Source organism: Lepisosteus platostomus, chromosome 9, assembly GCF_059453375.1.
Source record: "Lepisosteus platostomus isolate fLepPlt1 chromosome 9, fLepPlt1.hap1, whole genome shotgun sequence".
NCBI classification, from domain to species: Eukaryota; Metazoa; Chordata; class Actinopteri; order Semionotiformes; family Lepisosteidae; genus Lepisosteus; species Lepisosteus platostomus.
The window spans coordinates 47,039,922-47,062,265 of NC_142619.1; the positions used below are offsets into that span (position 1 = coordinate 47,039,922).

Consider the following 22,344-nt stretch of genomic DNA (forward strand, 5'->3'; position numbering starts at 1 on the left):
CCCTGGGTGAAATCTGTTTTACAGTAGTCTAGCACAACAAGGACAGACAAATATTACCAACAGAGAAGGAGGTAAAATGGTGTTACAGAAGATGCTTAGTTTGAAAGTTTGAAAGTACAGCTGGAGCAGTACTGTCAGACCTGGGTACTGACAGTCAATCTGGACGAGATCAGACTCATGTTTTTCCAGAAGAGTGCCAGATCTCGGTGAAATAGATACTACTTCACACTGAACAACACTGCATTGGAACACAAACACACAACCAGCTATGTTTACCTTAGATTGACAATCAGTTTTAGAAAGCACTGACGATCAGTTTATCTGGGAGTTTTGATCTGGCAGTGACAGTGCTGAAGGAGAGGCCATGAAGGGCTTTCTATGTCATTAAAAGGAGGCTAGAACATTAAACAGCCCCCCATAAACATCTGGCTACAAATTATTTGAAAGTGTAATCCAACCAATTGCTCTATATGGCAGTGAAGTGTGGGCTCCAATCACAGACCAAGATTACAAAAAATGGGACATCTCATTGAAGCACTGCACAAAGTTCTATAAAAACATTTGTGCAGAGAAAACTACCTAACAATTCATGCTGAGCCAACTAAGCCTAATACCCATTGCTAAAGAATATACAAAAGACCAATAAAATATTGGTCACAGCTGAAAAAGTGACCAGACTTCCTACCACTGCAAGCCTCTGCTGAGCCAAGAACTGAGCCCAGAGAAGACCCCATTCAGCCAGCTGGTCCTGAAGTTCACTAACACCAACCAACCTCAGGATAGCATAGCTAAAACAACACAAATCAACATCAACCAAATCACAGCACAAGTCACACCACACCTCCTCACTGGGACACAGCCAGCTAGTGTGTATTTTTATGGTCCTGTACCATTGAAGTTTTTGTTGTTAGTGTATGTGTATTTGACCAGCATAAGAGACAACAAAGAGAAACAGACGTTGACAATGTATATGCTGAGAGACCATAGCCTGGCCATAGAAGCTGGGTGACACAGCCAGACCTGGCTGCCCAGAGAGTAAAGGCTGTGTTCCCATTGCCAGCAGGGCGTAGCAGAGACATAAATGCACTTTCTGCTGCACCGTGAGAAGTACTCTAGGCAAACGTTCTTCCCTAATGAGCAAATTCTATCCCAGAATTCCTACACCTGCCAGAATCAGAACAATTTCCAATCCTACTAGAGGTGGGGGGAGGAAACTCAAAAGAGCTGATAGTCCAGTATGTGAACTCTTGTTACAGCCTGAGGAACAGTGAGCCTGTCTCTCATTAATCTTTTATGTGATGCATGTAACTGTCCAAAAATATCTTTGTACTGTAAATATTGTTAATTGTATGTGCTTGGCAACACTAATTCATTGGTCATGACAAGAAAGCTTGTTGAATTTGATATTGCAGTGGGCAAAAAATATTTATTTAGTCTGTTACTTTTACACTTGGGAACACAGAGGAGGGTAAATTCACAATGGAGAGGGTGAGAAACACTCTCTAATGCTCTTGGCCTTCTTTATAACTTTCCATGGAGGATATTTAAGTTGATTTGATTTGCCCTAATTATTTTGCTACTTATTTTCACATTTCTGCTGAGTCATGTGGCTTAGAATTAACGGTGAGAAACTTAGTTTCTCACAATCCCAGAGGGAAAGATTCTTATTGTAACCATGCAAGGACTGAAGCACATTTTCTTGGTTTTGTGTAGTTCTGAAGAAACAAAGTGACTCAGGAATAAGAAAGCCTGTAAATTCTATGGCAGTGCTTTATTTATACACAATACAGTTTTATTTATATTTATAAAGTCAACTATGTTACTGTGAAATTATTTAATTTTCCTGGTAGAGGTCCTATTCTTTGCTTTAACCTTTTCAAATGTAAGTGTAGAAAGAAAATGTTCCTATCTTACTCTAAATGAAACTTTCATTTTCCCAATTACTCTCACTTTGTTTTCAGGAGACGTTGATAAAGGCAGGGGAAAGGCGGTTCGATTTGCCCACCCCGTCTCCAATACTGTGGGTAAAGGAGTCCTCAGTCACTTGAACAGGAAGAGCAGAGACATCGAGATCAGCACAGGGCAAACTCTTGTCCCAAACGGAAAACGTGGGCAGACATGCATGCCAGAACACCAGCAGAATAAAGTGGCATCCAAAATGTTTTGATGCGCCCAAAGCAACAGCACTATTGGGTGGTAGTCTTCACCACGCGGTTGAGCGCATTTGGGAGATGGCCACATCGTACCTGAGTGGCTGCAAAGGAGATTAAAGAGACACAGTTTCAAGAGGGGTAACTCCTGGAGTCAAAAAAAAATATTTAGACTTAACTCTGGTCTGTTGTTTTTTCCTAAATATTTTTAAATCACAATCTTGAGCTTGATGTTCCTTAAAAAAAAAAGATGAAGCACGTGGGGCACAGGACATGGTAGAGAGGTAATCAGCACCTGACGGACTGAATTAATTTGTTGAACACATGGACAAGAACGCAAAATGGTGTGTTTGGGGATAGGGTTTTGCTTAGGAAAAGACAAAAAAATGTGAAAAGAAATTAACACGGCTAAAGCTTCAGATTGCAAACGTGGAACAAAAATCCTTGATGAATTTGCAAATAGCTTCTCGTATCTGCCACTGGACTTGTGCTTCAAATGAGCAGTGCAATAGTGTGATGGCTGTTTTATGAAAGAGAGCTTAAAATTTGCATGGTCAATGTGGAGAGCTTTTACTGACCAGCCTTTTGTCAGGAGAACTGAAAAGAAATTATTTTTTCATTTTTTTTATTACTGAAAGTTCTACTGTTTTTTTTTTCAAGTTGTGAAATGTTTGCCATTGCATTAGTTGATTAGTATGGATATGATTTGCTGTGCTATAGTCCATTTAAAATAAAGAATTGCAAATTCTGTAAATGATACGTCTTCAAACCTCTAAAATCTCAGTTTTTTTCTTGTTTTACAGTCTGCTTAACTGTCTTATTCAAGAACTGCATGACCATTTTCACCAGCTGTAAAGACACATCTTGTTGATACTGCAGTAAACAACGATATGAACTCTTTTTGTCTTCTTAATACATAATAAAATGTGCTTTTAACTAAATAGTATTGTCAGCATATTTCAGAATTATTTATTATTTTTGAGTAATTTTGTTTTCTGTTTTTTCAAAATAAGAATTTCTTGTAGTTCAATCACTTGGATTTAGTTCTGTGTCGAGTATAATCCCATCTGTTTCTTGAAGAGGTATATTTTTCTTTCCTGGGTGTGTCTGCTTTGCTACATATAATTATAGACCCAAAAGAGTCCATTTCCTTTCTTCCTGCCACCCTTGTTCTTGAATGCACTGTAAGGAGTTCCAGAGAAAAAGACTCGTCTAATGCTAATATACACAGGGTATAAAAAAATTAAATTGAATTTTTAAATGCTCCCTTTGCTCCAGCAAATTTTAAGTAGAAGTTAAACAGAACTTTTCTGTTAAAATGACATTTATTAAAGAAAATTGCAAAATAAGTGTTATGCACAGTGCATTGAATTGGCATGTGTGTAAAGAATCATTCATTTTTGGGGAGTAGTCGGTATTTAATATCTAAACCTTTCTTCACATTCCTGGAAAGGAAGAAGACACTTAAATGTTAATGGATATGGGATATCATTTTTTATTTAAAACCTGTTTACATACTTAAGAGTTTTTAGTTACTGTATGTTGTTTGCAGACTAAAAACCATCTAAAATGCAATACACCATGTGACTGGAAGCTGGCGTTACTTGCTCCTACCCGCATGAAAAGATGCATTTAGTTAGCAGATGAATGGGAGAAGAGGCATTCATAAAAATATTTGTGAGGTTGCCCAACCTTTTCCTGTCTGTCCACTTGTGCGTGATGCCTAAATGTGATGACTTAAATGGAGTATTTTGTGAGTAAATGTGTCAGTATTGCATAGTAATTTAAAAAAATTCAAAAAGGCAAGTTCCTTTTTCACATCAAACGTTATTTCTGTAAAGTCTGTTTTATAACTTGACCTTTTCAATCATCACCTTCCTTCAGTCTGTTGTATTCAGAATTAATATATTTTTACTGGAGATCATAACCATTTCTTTAAAAAGCAAGACAAGCTTCTCTAAGTGAATACAAGTCCCCAGAGAACCAGAATATCTCATTTGAAATATTGCATTTGTGTTAAGGTAATATCTCCTTTTCCTGCCTATGATATTGGGAAATTTTAAAATAAAAGTGTAGCTTTCATAATGGTTTTAGGAATGTTGAAGAAAGTCTTGTTCTAGTTAATTCAAAAGTCTTTCCATTTTGTAGGCACTCTAAATGAAGGTAAAAGTTCTTAACTGTTTGTATTGTCATAATTTTCTTAAACCTATGAAGCTACCTTTTGGTCAAATAAAGAAACATCTTGTATTTTCTTGCTTGTTGAGTACCTGTGGTTGACTGGCAGTTTGCTCAGAAATAGACTGCAATGGCTGATGGTAAATGTGCAAAACAGTCAAATTCAGTGTCAAAGAAAATATAGGCACTACATCACTTGTGTAACCATTTCACACAGCTGGGACACTTAGTGCAAGATACATAATAAATGATAACATATTACATAAGAAATGCTTTACATAGTGCTGCTCCTCCATCAAATCAAGGGCCACTCTCAAAAGAAATTTTAATATAAAGTGATTTCAGTGTAAATTAGTAAGGTTTCTTTTCAGCTGTCAGATACACAGTTAATGTACAATTAATTTTTTTGAAAAGTTTAATTCTTGCAAAAATATTATGAACACATTTTATATATTGAGATACCTTATAGTAGTAATTTTGCTTTATATATTTGTGAAGTTCAAGAATGCACAATGCAAGAGTCCTGTAAATACTGAACAAAAAGAGCAGGGTTGAAAATATGTTTTACCATCAACTTATCACAGCATGCCAACTATAAATATTACTGTTTAATATCAAACACGTCCCTTACAGCTGCACATTTATCTGTTGTGGGATTGCCAATGTAATTTTCACTGACTGTAAAATGGAGAACTCTTAAAGCACACAAATTACAAATCACTTTGAGAATCATAAGAACATGAAAATTATAAAAGAGCGGCTGCTGGTAGCCCATTGAACTGAGGATTTCATTCAGCCATCTCTGGAATGAAGCCAGCATATCATTATCAGCTCCAACGCCAAAGTAGGATAGCTTGTTCTGTATGCCAACAGTCTTTTGTGTTCTATTTTAAATACACTTCCCTGTAGTTTCAACTTTGTCCTTTGGCTTCACATTCATGTTTGATTCTTATGTCATCTACAAAGTTGATTTTCTCAGTGCCTTTAGAACTTCTGGGCACCCTTCTCTGCTGAAAAAAAAGTAAAAGAGCCAAAAAAGTAAAAGAGATGAGCAGAAACGACGTTTCAGCGGTGGAGCCTTCTTCGGGTGTCACACCTGACTATATGTTCTAACATTGCCTTTTTATTGCTTCCTTACATTGTCCCAAAGGTACTGTTTCTGATTGTCCTCCCACACAATGCTAGTGCAACCAAGGGGATAAGAAATGATATTCAGTACTAATATTCTTAAAAATTGGGGTGTATCTAAAATCTTTAGGTGTTTCTTGAATATTCTAAAATAGAGGAGCTGGGTGGCACTGCCTGTGTTCTAGTGTGTGTGTATATTTTCAGGTGAATGTTTTCTATAGTGATATAAATATTGTAAAAATTAAAGCCATGGAAGCTGATCTGACTGACACAACTGTTGAAGGTAGCATGAGTCAGCAGATATGATTGTGGTTGTATTGATTTAGTAATAGGTAAATGGGGATGTCTGCGATCTGCTCTATTTAACAAGTTTGTAAATGTTCTGTGAAGCTTAATGCCTGTTTCACCAGAAATTTGAAATTTTAAACCGTGATTTTCCTGGTTTGCCAAAACAAATCATTAAAGTGCCACAAAAACCCAAAATTGTCTAAACAAAAGTAAAAAGGAAGTTTTTAAAAATAATTTAACAGGAATAATAAGGTTATAGAGGCCTGTATATTATTAGCAGAAATTACTTATACTGAGGTTCCCTTTACTTTTACCTCTCTAATTCCTCTTACTTTTCAGTTTTATATTTAATCACAATATTAAGACTTGTGATGGTGGGTTTTTCTGTCTTTTACAGGAGTTTTAGCCTTTTGGGGGTAGAGGGAAAGTTGTGCTTGCAGTGTTGTAGCTGTCCCGCTGGTCTGTGTAAAAAAACATTTAAAAAAAAAGTAGAAAAGGGTTGTTGGAGTGTCACGTCACACATACATTTTATTCTCTGTGTTACGGACAGAAGATTTATTACAAAATGTAGGCAAGGCACCATTTTACCACATGGTTCCAAAAAGGTTGAACTTTGCAGTCTTTATCTCCTCACTGCTGAAGAGAATAAGTGTTGTTTCTCATTTTTTACTGCAGTGTTGATTTTAGAGACTGCCAAGGAATGCAGTCAGGCATTTCATTCCAAACTGTCTACTGCCAAGCAAAAACATCACCTCCTTGGAAAGGCGCCCCTTTTATAATCCTTGGTTGAACTTAATTAGGAAACCAAAATCCAACAGAACTGAACAGGTACCCAGACAGTCCATTTCAGTGCAGTTACGGAGTTCATTTGGTGAGAAATTTACACATTTTTATTGTCACATAAAAAGGGCAAAGGAAATAATTAAATGAGCACATGACCAAATTAGCTGTTCCAATAATGAATCCATTCTCAAATAAAACAATAATAATAAACAGCCAATAAAACATTTTCCTTTGAGGATGAAAACTAAATTAGAATGAACACATTCACATTTCATATGACAAATGTGATGAACAAAAATGCATTTTAAATAGACCCTCAATGTCTTTTCTCAAACACATTTTTGCCAGTATTGTAATTTATGGTCTCAAAACAAATCTTGAAAATCTTTTTTCTTAGCAACTGGCTTGCAGTTGCCCTTTGATGTTTGTACCTCAGAACTGTACAGTGTACTCTTTGTCCAGAACTCAGTCAGTTCTTTCTCCTTCACATTGGTAAAAGCATAGTTGTGTTTGGATGGATTTAAGCCGTCCCACCCACTCTCATGTTTGTAGAATTGGGAAGCATATGCAATTCCTTAAAATTGGAAAATTTTACTCTGATCCATTCTATTACCTGTCTAACAGGACTTTTCTTAAATTTACTTTCAGCTCTAAAAAGGACGCTTATACTTGCTGTCTGTTTTGTTTTTTTCTTTTGAATTCCAGTGATTCACCAGTAAAATTTAGGCAATTGACTTCAATGTGACATTAACTATACTGTTTCTTAACATGGACTCGTACATTTGATTACAGTGTTGCCTGGAAGGGAACAGGAGCACAATTAACCTTCTACAACTTCTCACTGAGCATCAAGATTGAAAATACAGTAGCAAGTATTCAAGGTCCTAGGTCCCTCAGAATAGATTCACCAGATACAATTTCTCTCTTCAAATACATTCCACCCATAATCGGTTTTGGTTACCTGCTCATTAAGACATTCAATGGGTGGGGTTGAGGCTTTTACAAAGTTGTTTCAGACTTGGCTTTTATTACATTCGCCCTGGTACTGCTAACACAATTAAACAACAGAATCAAAGAGAAACCACAGAATATTTTTAAATAAGAGTTATTAACATGTATAGGCCATGAGCTGAACTACTGGAAATTGCTGTGGGTTGCTATGTGTTTTTTTTTTTACTATCAATAGAAACAATCCGCCTGTCTACATAAAGAACACCAGTATGATTCCAGTGTTTGAGAATCTTCTTTATCTGCTCTGACTGAACATCTAATACTTGTTCAGTACATTCCAAAACATACAAGAAGCACAGTAACCTCCTTTTTTATGGCAATATATTCACCAAGCCTTGGATCTCCTACTATTTAAAAGCACTGTGTGTTTTTGGTGGGCCAGAATATTTTTGTCTTTGAGGTTTGCACATCAAGGTCACAGCCAGTCAATGATTTCTAGGCAGGTGAGATTAATCATTACACTGCAGCTACTCCACATCTTACAAAATAACACACACTTAGAAATGTAACAGATAACAAACTATATCGAGTGTTAATAAGAAAACAGTATTCTCCTTTATTTATAGACAGTCTGACAATATAAATGTTTTATAGAATACACCAAATAAAACATCAAATTCTGAGGTTAATGTAAACGGGTTTTCAGATGCCTCACCTCCCCTGTATATACCAATAATTCATATGCTATATAAATGCTAAAAACTACATTTTAAGCAGGGTGTGATTCTAAATAGCCAAGATTCACGAGAGAAAGACAGTGTGTAAATGAGGGAAAATTTCCTGCAAACCTCCTGGTCTAAAGAGAACTATACACACACACACACACTACAGCACAAATAACCACATACTACCAAATACTTCATTATTTACTGTAGATTAACTACAAAGCCGGAGTCTGTTTTAGAAAAAAAAATAAAAAAATACACACAGTTCTTTCACCATCACACATGCAGTATGATACCATCTTCACACATTCAGCAGCTACACCATGTTCTCCCTCTCACACACCACACACAGGAGTTCTGTGCTGCAATAGACACAAAGGAGATGTGGTACTGTACGTCTAGATGGAACACAGTACTTCCATTCAATGCAGCCAAAGACCGACAAGGTCAGCAGGAATAAGAGTAGAAAACACTACGGAAAATAATTCGAAGAAGATTGCATATGTGCATGATAGGAAACTGAAAACAAGGATAGAAATCAATATTAAAATTATCCTGTTAAAATTATCCATTGGACTTTAAACACCTGTGACCGATGAGCATCTGAACTATGGGCCACAGCTGATGGCATGATTAAGAAAACTCTGCTACTGGCCATTGTATACAGAACCAAATTAATAAATATCACACTGATTATTCTTGGTGGAAATGGGTTATAGCTTAAGCCAACTTCCACCACCATTTATCTGCATATATAAAAGAAATCAGATTGCTCACAGTCTTGAAAGTTTAGTTGGAATGGCTGTGGGTAGCACTTTCACAGCTTGTCACAGTTTCTGAAAACAAAATTAGACTAGTCCGACCACTGCCCCTAATTGTTCTCTCCAATTTAGAAAGGCCAGTTACCAACTCAACCCACCCTATCCCAATCTATTAATTGGCTACACCACTCTGTTCTCCGCCCCACTGATAGCTGGTGTATGGTGAGCATACTGGTGCAGTTAGGCTGCCATTATTATTATTATTATTATTATTATTATTATTATACCAGGGGTGCTTGTGAGTCAAACAAATGACTGCACAGCTCCATTTGATAACATCATAATAAACTTGCTGGATCCTTGCCAATGCTAGGAAGGCTAGGATCACGGATATGTTGTGGGCTGGGTTTTTGTGGCTTTTAACCGCATTTTGTGCATAATCCAAATGCCCAAAGTCTGGCTAGTAGGAAAGCACGTCTCTCAAATAGGGCTCAAATCAAATTCTAAGCTCTTAGAATTTGAATGATCCACTGACGAGCCCTCTGCTTCATCTTTATACCCATTGCTAATTATGTTTATTAAGACCAAAAAAAATAGTTTCTTCACTGCTGGTAGATACTTAAAAACCAGTGAAAATGAAGACAAAGAAATGAAGAAGCAATGATAAAATATTGCTATTCAAATAAATATGAGGAATCAATAATTAAAATATGTAGGATTGGCTCTGAAAAAGACAACTTATCAAGTTATACAAATGTCTTTCCATCTTCCAAGTTTATTAGGAGCTGTCAATCCGTGTGTTCTTCTTTCATCCCATGTTTCCTTTCGCAAAAGCTGTGTGAAATATTCCTTCTGTTCTGCGCAAGGTACAGGTCTTGATTTTCTCCAATTTTGGTCACAGGTCGAATTCACGATAAGGCCCGTTTCATCTGCAGATTACTACGTTTCTCAAATAAAAGATTCAGGCTGTAGCACCATATCTACCCAAGACCGTATCTATAAAATAGTAGGTATTATTCACACTCAGATGTTTTAAGCATTTCAAGATGTGTTCTTCAGAAGGCCAAGTTTCCTCAGGGCTTCTCTGCGCGACTCGTCGGTAGCTCCTCTGCCAGAGAACTGCACTGTAATTCCCTGAGGTCTGAATGCTGACTTGGTTGAAGAGCGAGCTCTCCTTAGCTCTGGAGACAGGGGTCCCCTTGGTTCTAGGGTTGCCGTGTTGGTGACCTGAAAACTGTGAGCACCACTGTGGCGGGAAATTGGAGAAACTTTGATGTCCAAGTTGCGGGGATCGGGTCTGCTTGCGACGACTGGCTTGGGGCTTGAACTACATGGGACAGCTGCTGCTTTGGGATTACTGACGTTGTGACAGTCAGTAGAAAAAGCTTCCGCCTTGCCTGGTGAAACTGAAGAGGACGACGCAACCTTGGGTTTGCCGACGCTGGGGCCTGCCGGGGTATGTTCTTTTGTCAGGCCCAGTTTAGACAAAGCCTCCAGCCTTGACTGCTCAGGTGCTGGATCTCTGAAGGAAAAGCTCCGTGCCGGAAAGTTTCTTGTTGGCCTCTCTTCTGATGACTCGTCTGGCGAGAGAGGTCCGCCTGTTAAGTTGGCCAGAACCTGTGCTTTACGTTCTTGAACTTTGACAGCTGCTTTGGCAATGGTTTGGTTATAGTCCTTGGTGCTGTTTGTGACGTTGATGTTGCCTGGGTACCTGCTGGGTTTTCTCCCAGTGGCGGGACCCGGTTTGCCTGGGTAGTCTGGAGAAGGGGGAGGGCTCTTCTCCGGTTCCAGGCTTCTTCTCTCAGGGTGTAGGGGGGTGGGGGATAACGGCCCACTCCCTCTCTGGCTCTCTGCGATCTTCTGGGCAATGAGGACAGGTGTGGGAATGGAGCCGACAGGATGGTAGGCGGGATAATGAAAGGAATCGGTTTCGTGATCTGCCACAGGAGGAGGCAGAGGAGGAAAAACAAACTCAGAGGAGTAGCTTTTCGTCAACTCCCGTTTCGGTTTGATCTCGAAATGTGATTCTGGGGTCGTGGAGATGCTCCTAAAATCTAAAAAAGAAAATTACTCTTTACCATAAAGGACACAATGGCACAGTGATGCAGTGTTTGTGAGACACCACAAGCTTTCTAAAAGCCAGAAGAATACAGGGGCTATTAAGACAAAGTCATAATACAAAAAAAATATAAGCTCTTTAAGTGGGATCTCCAACATCAAGATCTGGTGTTCACGCCTAACTACACATTAAGTGTGATGGCGAATCCCTGATGTAAAGGACAAAGGACACCCAATTTAAAGGATAAATCTCATAATTAATAATAAACCTCACGGGGGGATAATTGTTATCGCTACAGGTTAGAGCGGACGTGATGAGAAGAGTGAATGCGATTCCAGTACCTGTGACATGTGGCTGGTACACTGGCTCCCTGAGCACTGGGGGCTGAGAGTTCATCTGCACCAAGTCAATGATGTCCGGCTCCTTGAGGACTGGACTCCTGTCTTCAGCAGAAGCTGGAGTAGGGCTGTCTTCCACTGGAGTACTGCTCCCCGAGGAGAGATCTGGGTCCTCCGGCTCTTCGTCCAGGGAGTCGATGGTCTCCTCGAAGAACAGGATGCACTCCTTCTCCTCCTGGCTCAGGTGCTGCAGGGCATCATCCTCCTTCAGAGAGACACAGGGGAGACGTCGGAGAGGTTAATCTGTTAGGAGCTGCTGATCAGGCTTTTTTTCCCCCGATTCTAGAAAGCCTTAAATTACTTTGCTAAAGAAACTGCCAAGCACTAATAAGCAGGTTTAACCAACTTTAAGAGAACCACTGTAATGGTGTTTTAATACAATGCAGAACTGTTTATTGTTCATGATGGAAAAATTAAATTAACTGATAATAAATATTAATATAATGTTTCATAAATATGTCAAATATACCCCAGCACCATGGTAAAGTCTGTATTTAACCATATACTTAAAAGTAAAACTGTTTTTATGAACCTGGAATTCTTTACCTTACAAAATCAAGTTAATTTGCAAGAGATAAATCTCGACAATTTACAGACCACTTGATTATAAAGGTGTGTTCCTGGTTTGTAATATCAACATATTTTCTGATTTAAAGAATGCATTTGCAAGTACACAGTTGTAAATAACTGAGAGGACTTCAAATAAAATTCATCTTTCAGATTATTCAGCTTTTGAAATCCATTCCTGTCTTTGCTTAATAGTAATGTCAAGTATTTGTGCGACATGATAATTAGCATTTTAGCCTTTCTTGTCCGTCATCCGTGCCTTAGAAACCACAGGCCCCAGTCTGTAGCCGTGAGTAAACACCATTTACAGGATCTATTTTTAGAATAAGGAGAACAAAATAAACGCAGCTGACACAGGAAAAGAGCACAGTAGCATTTTATATTTGTAAAAGTTGCTTTTAAGGAATAAAACACTGGATGTCTTATATGTATAAGATAATGCATAGAATGTCCTATACAATATGTTATACACATACAGTATATTGTATATAATACTTATAGGTACCCAGCATTAAAACCTTTCGAGCATGAACCATTCCCACTGTACAAGCCCAGGTGTTTTCTGAACAAGGCAAGTTATTCACTCAGGACCAAATGGCTCTCTCAGTTCATTGTTCTCTTTTCAACAAAGAGGCTGCGTTCATGCTGCTGCAACCCAATACAGCAGAAGGTATTTGATTACAAGTCATATTCACAGTAAACATCTGCACCAACGTACACAGAACTGAAACAGCAAAATGCAGTTACTACAAATAACTTGCCCTTTGTCTAAAATTGACCAAGTTTTTAAGAAACTGTTGTTGATTCCTCTGTTGTCACAAGATTCTGCATTACAGGCCAGATGGAGAAGACATCGAGTTGATACCGTTTCTACCTTTTTGGGTGTTGTATTGTATGAAGTTATTAAAGGCACAGACGAGCTGCCTTTATCCTGCTTTGCATTGTAATTCACTTATTTTCTTTATGCTAATCTTGTTCAGGCTTAAGCATTTTTATGCAAAACAAAATCTCATACAAATCTGCTAAAGAGTGAAAACTAACTAATACACAACTTCCTTTTTTACCAGCAATTAGTAGTGTAATCCTTCCCAGGACTTCTAAATATGCACTAACCGGAATGTAGGGAATCAATTGGAAACACAGTATTAAAGAGTTCACGAGAAGATGAAAAAAGGTAATAGTATGTTTTAGTTATAACCCCAAATTGATGCCTAAAGGAAATCTAAAAGAGACATATCCAGAGACACAGAAACACTTACCAAATGTTCTTTCAAGAGTCAACCCATGTGGGACGACTTGACTAGATACAATGTCTCTGTCTAGGTGTAGCTGGTGAATAAATGGTGCTAAACTCAGCAGGCACACCCGACTGAAACTGCTCAGATTCTAATGTGAACACGCACCACTCAATGGTAAAAACTGTTGTTAAACCTGTTTAAAACTTGAGCGTCACTCCAAGGTGATACCAAGTCGTTATGAAGTTAAGCCTTTTTCGAGGTTCTGGAATTTATGAGTAAGATATAGAAAGTTCAGAGACATAAAAAATAGTTTTGGAACATAAACAATGAAGCACTGAGAGTCATGGGTGTGCCAGATTCATTTTGCAATGCAAAAATAAAGTTTTCCCTTTGCTGCCTAGGCTGGTTAACAGCAGTAAATAAGACTCACAACCGAGGATATACCTGTACAAGATATCATGAGTAAATAATTAATTTAATAGCCAATGGCATTTTTAAGAGCTCTTTCTCTTTAAAGACAATTATCATTTGACCATCTCCTCCTTCAATGTATTTTCTTTAGCAATTCATTGTTCACTTTAAATTGAACTCTTCTGCTGCAGTTCTGCGCAGAAAGGTGTTTTTTCCCCAACACTAATTTAGTCAGGAAACAACTAAAAACTGTCCGTTGATTATCATTTAGTTTCCCTTTTCTATTCCTACAAACATCAAAATCACACAAGACAGCAAATAAAAAAACAAAACAATACTGTGTGTCCAGATCAGTTAAACTGTTGGGGATAAAAAGTGGTCTTGGAAAAAGGCTTACAAAATATGATACAATGTATAATTCATTTTTGAAGTTTTAGGAAAGGAAACATGAATAACAAATCTAAAATGATGAATTTGGTAAATGTGCTCACTTGAGTCCTGTGACTCTTGTGGTCCAAGCCTGAGTCATGTCAAATTCAAATTCAAAGCACATTATTGGCAGGACCAATGAATTATAGTGTTGCCAAAGCAACATCAATTAGAAGAACGTTTACAACAACATCTAATTATTATTATTTTTAGTGAGGGTCACTCTCTGTTCAACAGGCTGTGACAGGTGATCACATACTGGGCTGTGGCTCTATCGACTTCCCTCTCCCCTTCTCCAATGGGATTGAGATTTGTTCTGATTCTGGCAGTAGCTGGAATTTTGGAACTGAAATATTATCTTTGGGAACAATGCTGATCTAATTCCTGAGTATTTCTGGAAGCACGGCACAAAGTACATCTCTGTCTCTGCTTCTCCCTGCTAGTAGTGGGAGCACAGCCCATCCCCTCTGGGCTGTCAGGTCTACCTGTGCCGCCCAGTTTCTACAGCCATGTTGTGGTCGCTGAGCCTGTACTTCATCGGGGTCTGCCCCTCCTTGTTGCCTCTCACACTGGTCAATCAATCAGCCATAGTGGACTGCATTGTATTTCTTGTAACTAGTAGCATTCCGGTTTTGTGTCATGTTTGCATGTCCAGTATGCGACTGGCCCAGGTCACTAGCTGACTGAGAGCTGCAGTAGGGTGTGGTTAGCGACACAACGCCCCCCCGCGGCTTCCCAGGATTCCCGCGCGGTGCTGTCGATGAGTGACGTGCTTCTCCTCCAATCGGTGCTAAGCCCTCCAGTATAGGCTGTGGCGCCTGCCACGTGTTAAAGAATGATTGACTTGAAGGTGGGCGGGCCCAAAGACTCATTCTCCCCCGCGTTCAGCTGCAGGGTTCACAGCTGTGAGCCAAAATTCAATGGGTTATCCCAACTCAGAAGGAATACCAAAAAAAAACGTAACTAAACATCATATAAATAGAAAATAGGCCTCGCCACAGTGGCCCAAAAGGATGGCCGATCGTTTCGAAGGCAGCGCACGTTTACTTACAAGGTGAGAGTTACGGCTCAATGAATGTCGTTGGATGTTGTTCAGGTTCCCATTAATTCCGTAATGTAGCCTGGGCGCTGACGAGAGATGCAAATCCATGCTTAAGGAGCTGGGATCACTGTGCCCCCTTGGCATTTCACATAGAAGGGATATTTCCCCAGGTTGATCTTCTTTGTGGGATACAAACCCTTCACACCAGCCCCATTGTCTCAGTATGTCTTCCCATACAGCCCACACTGAAACAGAAACAATACACACATATGACTTAATCTTGTTTTATTTATACTCCTTCTTCTTCTTCTTCTAAGAACTAAATCAGGAAGCTTCTCGCAGAATAAACTCCTGCTCTGTACACACAGCACAGCAGCAGGCACAATCTGACAGAAACCTGTTTTCAACAGCTATGGAAATATTATGTTAAGCGAAAACCATAGAACCAAAACGAAATCATTTTTATGCTACCTACCCACAAGCAGAGACAGTTATCAACAGCATGTCAAATGTTTCTGACCTCACATTAGAGGTAATGAGGTTCAGGATGTCATTAATTTTATTTATAAACAGTGGCAGTGAGCAAGCAGTTAGGACTCTGGGAGGGTCAGGTGCCAATACCAGGTGTGCCAGGTGTGGAAACTGCGGTTGTGCCCTTAAGTAAGACGAAGTACATTGCGCAATTGCTCCACTCCCGGCCATCCCCGGTTAAATTAAACACGACGTCAAATCAACATTTCGTTTCGGCTGTGGAACCTTCTTCAGGCAACCTGAAGAAGGCTCCACGGCCGAAACGTCGTGTTTTCTTTCTTCTTTTTTTCAGCATGGAATAAACCTATTACTTGTTCCTTTACAGCCTACGCACGCTGACGCAGCTCCCCACCTGAACTACTACAGATACAGTATATATCCTTATACGTCCTGTTGAAAAAAAAACGATGAAGACCAAAAAGCAATAAGATTGTGGGCTTTTCGGGCCCCTTTTAAGAAAAATCAAAATGAATGGGAAAATACTGTGAAAAGACACATTCGGAAGCTTTAGGCTAATTGACCTGGAGGAAGAAACTTTACTCCTCCTTTCCGTGCCTCAGCCAACAGGAAGAAGTGTTCAAGTATTACAGATACATAAGCTTGTTATTACTGTGAATACAATGCTTTCAGGGTGGTAGATTGATTGAAAATGTAAGACACTACAATTGCATCTTTAAACCGATCATTTGAAGCAGGAAACTGCTTTCCCCCCAGTACATTATAGGAGTGGGATCGCAACAGACTAATTTTACTAGCTCGACCTACGCTCTCGAGTTTGACATTCTTTTAACTTTTAAAACAAAATGTGTCATTTCGCTCCCAACGCTTCAAGAACTGTGTTTACACAACAAACGTCTCACTCGGCAGAGTATTTCCATAAATATTTTGTAAATTAAGTAGTTAATGATTTCTGCGGTTGCTAATACGGGTTCCCTCACGGTGTCGTTGCTAGGACAAACCTCTAGGGTTAAGAGTTTTTCCCTTTACCTTGAAACTGAGGAGGTGATGTAAAATAGTTAATGAATCCGCATCAGACAACGCTTACAACAGAGCGCACCAGATAGAAGCCCCGTCTGGGTTCTGCGATGTTGGAATTAGACTGTATTTCCACATGTAGTACAAACACTCAAGATAATTTAGCCGGGAAGTGCAGACGGTACAGTTCAAACAGCTTGTATATGCTCTCCCCGCGGGGATCTGGGTTTGCGTAAGGAGACTATTCTTTTACAGCCACCTGCCAAGCCACCTCTCAGAGGAACACAAAACGCCACCCATCTCCAAAAGGTTTGTCATGGGACTAGCTGTACATAGTTACTCTAATTGTGGATTCTAAGGAGTTTTTTTTTTAAACAGATGCTGTTTGTGAACATTGGGCGTTGGGATGACTGTAAAGCAAAAGCTCTGACATCACCATGAAAAAGACCCGTAAAGTTGCTAGACTAGTTTGACAACTAAAAAACAACAGAGTAAGGTATGTAGGTCAACCACCTCTAAACACAATAATTATAATAATAAAAAAACATTTTTATCTACAGGATCATTCAAATATGTGAACGCATTTGTATGACGTATTTTACTTTCAACAGGAATTAAACTTTAAACAGATTTACATTACAAACATAAACGAATAAATAAATATGATAGCTGTATTTTATATAACGGTATGAACATATACCAAGAATTCCAAATTGGTTATAAGCAATTCATACTGTTTTTAAGGTGGTGTTAACACTGTAACAAAAAACCAATGACACTGGGATATTTTAAAAACTCAATGATGTGCTCTTAATGTGCTGCACAGTTAAAGAATATCGTTGAGCAAAATAGGTAACTCACCTTTTCTTGTGTGGAAACTGGGTGGTTCACACTTCAAGACAGTCGGAGTTTTTTAGGAGAATAATTTAATAGCTCGTTCGCTATTGCCGATACTACAAATCTGTTTCCTTGAAATCAACATCCTACTGGGTTGTGGTGTGGAGACCCATCGCCCCACCTTTACAGTACAAAACTGTTTCAGTAACTAACTCCAGCGAAACCAAAGCCTCTCATTTCTACTCCACGGCGCAAGCGCACGGCACTACATTGGCTCTTCCTCTTGCAAAGCCAAACATTGCAGCGCTTGATCCTTAAAGCCACAGGTGCCTCAACCATTGCAGCCCGGGGGCATCCTCACGTCGCCGTATCTCCTCCTGAGGTAGCTCCAGAGCTGCACATGGCTAGTCTGAGGGGCAGTGCACTCTGTTGACCATTACAGGAACAAATCCCCTTTTCGTAATGTCTTGTAGCTAAGAGTTATCCACGCTCGCAGAAATGTCTTTAAAAATCACTTAAACAAAGTGCCGTAACAGGTGTATAGCTCGCTGTCTTGTACAGTATGTATTGTAGCGCTGACCGAGCTAATTTTTTCTTCAGCAGTGGTCGAACAGGTTCTGACTTGATTTATGGTGACCGGTCAGAACAAGCGCCTCTGCACGCCCCCAGTCCTGTTCAGCCTGCCTCAGTCCTGAGAAGAATGTTGGAAGAAGATTTGTTACTATGTCGCACCTGCATTCCGATCATGTGACACTCGCTCTTGATTACCATCTGACACGGCAGAAGGAAGCTGGCAAAACAGCTTTTTAAGAACACTACAGCGTCGGAGAGATATAATTATTGCTATCTCTGATATTTAGAACCACATTAGACATGTACTGTATATTCGTGGTAACATTCAATCTGGAAGAAGTGTCGGGGAAATGCTTTGAATAGTAATACATTATACTTTTCAATGCCTTTTAAAATAATGTTTTAATCCGTATTACAGTATTTCAGAATGCAGGATACATGCAGTATAAAGAGGCAAAATCAAAAAAGAGGCGCAGTGTACGTGAAACAATATCCAAACGTCACGTCAAGGGTATGCGTAATAAGGATGTTATTTTCCGTACTAACCAGTTTTGATCCTGTAATACAGAGATTAGAACCGGACATATCTTTTCGTAGTTCTGCCTTACATCCTTATACCCAGAAGAAGCAGGTTTTTCGTGAACATGTGATATATGAAGAAATATGTGTGTCTGTACAACATCATGATAAAGGAATGCGAGGTTTCCTCTAGGAAGCTACAGATGAATGATAGAGTAAATATCTACAGGAGGTTAATGAGAAAGATAAAATCTCGTTGTAGTTTTAGTGACTGAATACGAAAAAAAACAACCTCGGTACTTAATGTACTAGACGGTTGTATTATGGGTTTTCTCGGTTGCTATCTCGCGGTGATGAGTTTAAATAGTATAAATAAAGTTGTGGGCATGTAGGACTTTTCCTTTATTTACACATGCATTTTATCCACCGCACATTGTTCTTTAAATGTTAAGTACAAATTAGTTTAAAAGTAATAAAGCTGGAAGGAACAGTGCAGCCAACAGGTTTGTGGGGATAAGACTGACGATTTCGTAATCTGCAGCGCATAAAACTTTGGTCTGGTTTCTACACACGTTGCTGGCAGAACTGGAACTGGGTTCTGACTTGAAAATTGGAAGCAGATTTCCAGTCTCGGGTTCTGACTGGGACCAAAGAGATATTACAAACGAAAACAAAGTTCAGGTGTGGGTAGGAAAAAGCAAATGATAAAAACTATATTACACAATTATGGATGTTTATGGACATATCAGCGCATGATACAAACGTGTATTCATTAGAAAGAGGACTGAATATGTCAAAACATTTAAAAGCAAAGTTATCACCTCAGCCGGAAGCTCGTCACTGAGGCCCGTTTTCATCCTCTCAACTCAGAACAAGAATAAACATTTGTGAAAAATCTTTTCACTTCGAAACACACGTAGCAGAATACTCAACAGGTCATCATCCCTATTTACCTTTTTGACAAAAGCAAGCCTAATGTTGCGCAGGTCAGGTGTTAGTACAGTAATTGAAATAAATTTAAGTCTCGTACCTGATAAATAAGATGGAGCTTTGATGTTTTGTATAGTACACAGTCACACTATTTTAGACACTACTGATTTTTTTTGTTTCCTCTCACCATTAACTACAATGGAAGAATAAACATATCCTACTGAATTTGATATGAAACAAATTTTCTATCCTAAAGATTATTTTCCCTCACTTTCAGGTGTTGCATCTCTATACAAATGTTTTTAACTACATCATGTGACAACATTTAATTTGAAAAAAACAAATCCCTTTTACCCTAACAGCAAATTAAATTTAACAGATCAACTGGATAAATTAACTTCCACATTAAAACACAGAATGGAAGATAAACAACTTTTGTTTTCACATCATTATCATTAAAACTGCATACTTGTGTTGACTAGATGACACCATATAGAAGGACTAGCAAACACTGTAAAAACTGCAAAGGAATTCTGAAAGACCTATAGACAAAATCAAAGACTGGACAGTCCTGCCCAACTGGCAGGTGACATTTAATCCACACAAGTGCCAAGTATACATTTCACAAAGCACTAGTAAGAACCCAAATAACCTGGATTCTTACTGTAATATGAATATTATGTACCATTTTGGTCACCAAATTACAAAAAAGTTCATTCTGGAATCAGTCCAGAAAACAGCAACCAGATAACTTTCTGGGCTCAAACAAATGCCCTACATTAACAGACTAAAAGAAGTGATCCTTTTTAGACTTGAACAGAGAACACTACAATGAGATGTGACTTTATTAACCATCCCAAGGCACTGACAATGTCAGCCCAATACAATTTGGCAGAACCAACTGTGAAACATGAACCAGAGGACACATGGAAACTACATGATCGCGCAATTAAAACTGGGAACAGGAGGTACTTTTTTTACACAAAAGACTGTGACAATCTGGAACACACTACCCAGCCACGTTGTTGAAACAGATACTTGCTTCTTTCAGTACTCAGCTTGGTGAAATTTTCAGATGAATTATCTACTAATAAGCAAAATTGCTAGTCAAGAATTAAGCATCTCTTCATCAGTAACATTTCTTATGCTCTTAACTTCGATTTACAAATACTGTATATTAATTTTTCTCATCTGATATAAACTGCAAAATCTCCACTGACCTAAGCCACAGCTCCACCCTGTGGTCATATCTTGTTCTACCTTTTACTTTGTTTCAATAACAAGCATCCTAAACACCGCTGTCACATCTAGACCAAGAGGTGACCAAAATCAGACTTCAGTTCAGCTTTCAACAATGTATTAATGGTGTTCACTGCAGTTCGAACATTACAATAACAAATGATTGGAAAAACGACGAGGCCATTCACACACATTTCTCCAACATGAGAAAATAACTAATGCACATTAAAACTGAAAATGAAAACAAGTTTCCAAAAACGGTCCTGAAATTATTCACATTCTGCACCATTTTTTACCTAAATGTACATCTGACTCTTAGTACAGGCACTCCCCTCTGTGAAAAAGCGGCTCTTCACAACTCCGGTCTTGGTCTACTCCTGTGCCTACAGGTTTTACTCCAGCTGAGCTTTTAGGCAATGGACTAATTGATCCAAGTTTCATCCAGACTTTACTTTAAGCTATTAAAAAGTCACATGAGGTTAATAACTACCATAATTGAGGTGTGTGGAATGCAAGTAATGAAGCTAATACAGAACAGCCGGCATAGAATTTTGATCAAGTCATTCCGGCTTGTGTTTATCCATCATGAATTGGCCACCTATTAAGAGTGAATTAGGCAGAAATAAGGCAGCAGTCACTTAATAAGCAAGCTGAGGATGGAACGGATTGAATTCTGCTTGTTGCATTTCTTCTCAAAATTGTACCTGCAGCAGAATATAAATTTTGAAACATATGACTAAAGTACAGAAATAGCTTCCAAACGTCTGTTGAAGCAAGAAGCTCAATTACAGGGATCAATCAGCCTCAGTGATTAAGAGCTTAGTAGGAATGAAAAGCAGACCACACAGGGGTACTCCAGTTCTAAGGCAGAGAACCACTACTCACCCTGGCAATAAGCAATAAAGGACTACTGCTAATTGTACACCCACACCCACAACTGTACAAGTAACACACAAATTAGCAGTTCCAGAACTATTTATAAGAATGCACCTTCAGTGGTAAAAATGATTACAGTTTCTGTTAGTTGTGACTTGTAGTCAAGGTCATTTATCTGTCTTTAGGATTTGTCTCACCCTAATCTCATTGAAAACAACTACTCAGATGTTGTTTTTAAAATAAGTATCTCACTGCCACTTTGTTTTTATAGCAGTGCAACTCACAACTGGCATCCTACTGAAGTTAAGCAGGTATGAGGCTGGTCAGTACCTGGATGGGAGACCTCCTGGGAAAGTCAAGGGTGCTGCTGGAAGAGGTGTTACTGGGACCAGAGGTGTTTCTCACCCTGCCCCTGTATAGTGACGGGGGTACTATACTGTAAAAAAGGCACTGTCCTTCAGATGAGACATAAAGCCGAGGTCCTGACTCTCTATGGTCATTAAAAATCCCAGGGTGTTTCTCGAAAAGAGTAAGGTCCTAGCCAAATTTCCCACTGGCCTTTTACCCAATCATGGCCTCCTAATAATCCCCATCTATGAACTGGCTTCCTCACTCTGCTCTCCTCCCCACTGATAGTAGTATCCTAACCAAAGCCTTAGATGAATACAGGCAACATTAGGTAAGAATTTTCACTTTAATAAATCAGTAAGTCAGTACTGAAGCAGCTTTGTCTAATCTTCCAACACCTCTTTACTGACG

General features: G+C 38.9%; 2 protein-coding genes across 4 annotated transcripts in view; one reads left to right on the forward strand and one right to left on the reverse strand.

Moving 5' to 3' along the window:
- upf2 (UPF2 regulator of nonsense mediated mRNA decay) overlaps window positions 1–4,401 on the forward strand; it is a 35,929-nt gene extending 31,528 nt beyond the window's left edge. For both annotated transcript variants that reach the window (XM_088645306.1, XM_088645307.1), the window contains one exon: window positions 1,962–4,401. In XM_088645306.1, the coding sequence (XP_088501432.1) occupies window positions 1,962–1,971 (10 nt within the window). In that variant the 3' untranslated portion in view covers window positions 1,972–4,401. The remainder of the gene's footprint in view (window positions 1–1,961) is intronic.
- Window positions 4,402–6,608: 2,207 nt separating this feature from the next.
- proser2 (proline and serine rich 2) lies at window positions 6,609–18,150 on the reverse strand. 2 transcript variants are annotated; one of them, XM_088645308.1, is made up of 4 exons: window positions 17,473–18,150; window positions 15,115–15,350; window positions 11,362–11,623; window positions 6,609–11,015 (listed from the first exon to the last, which is right to left on the reverse strand). In XM_088645308.1, exons 2-4 carry the CDS (start codon window positions 15,247–15,249, stop codon window positions 10,003–10,005), a joined length of 1,410 nt encoding a protein of 469 aa, XP_088501434.1. In that variant the 5' UTR covers window positions 15,250–15,350; window positions 17,473–18,150; the 3' UTR covers window positions 6,609–10,002. The 2 variants fall into 2 exon arrangements, with proteins under 2 accessions (XP_088501434.1, XP_088501435.1); XM_088645309.1 differs by lacking the exon at window positions 17,473–18,150 and adding an exon at window positions 15,581–15,601.
- Window positions 18,151–22,344: the final 4,194 nt, after the last annotated feature.

Coding starts and splice junctions, on each gene's coding strand:
- proser2 (XM_088645308.1), bottom strand. CDS start 15,249: ATGCCAAGGGGGCACAGTGATCCCAGCTCCTTAAGCATGGATTTGCAT. Junction 11,624..15,114: donor TGAGCCGTAACTCTCACCTT/GTAAGTAAACGT, acceptor GTCTCTCTGAAG/GAGGATGATGCCCTGCAGCA. Junction 11,016..11,361: donor GTACCAGCCACATGTCACAG/GTACTGGAATCG, acceptor TTTCTTTTTTAG/ATTTTAGGAGCATCTCCACG.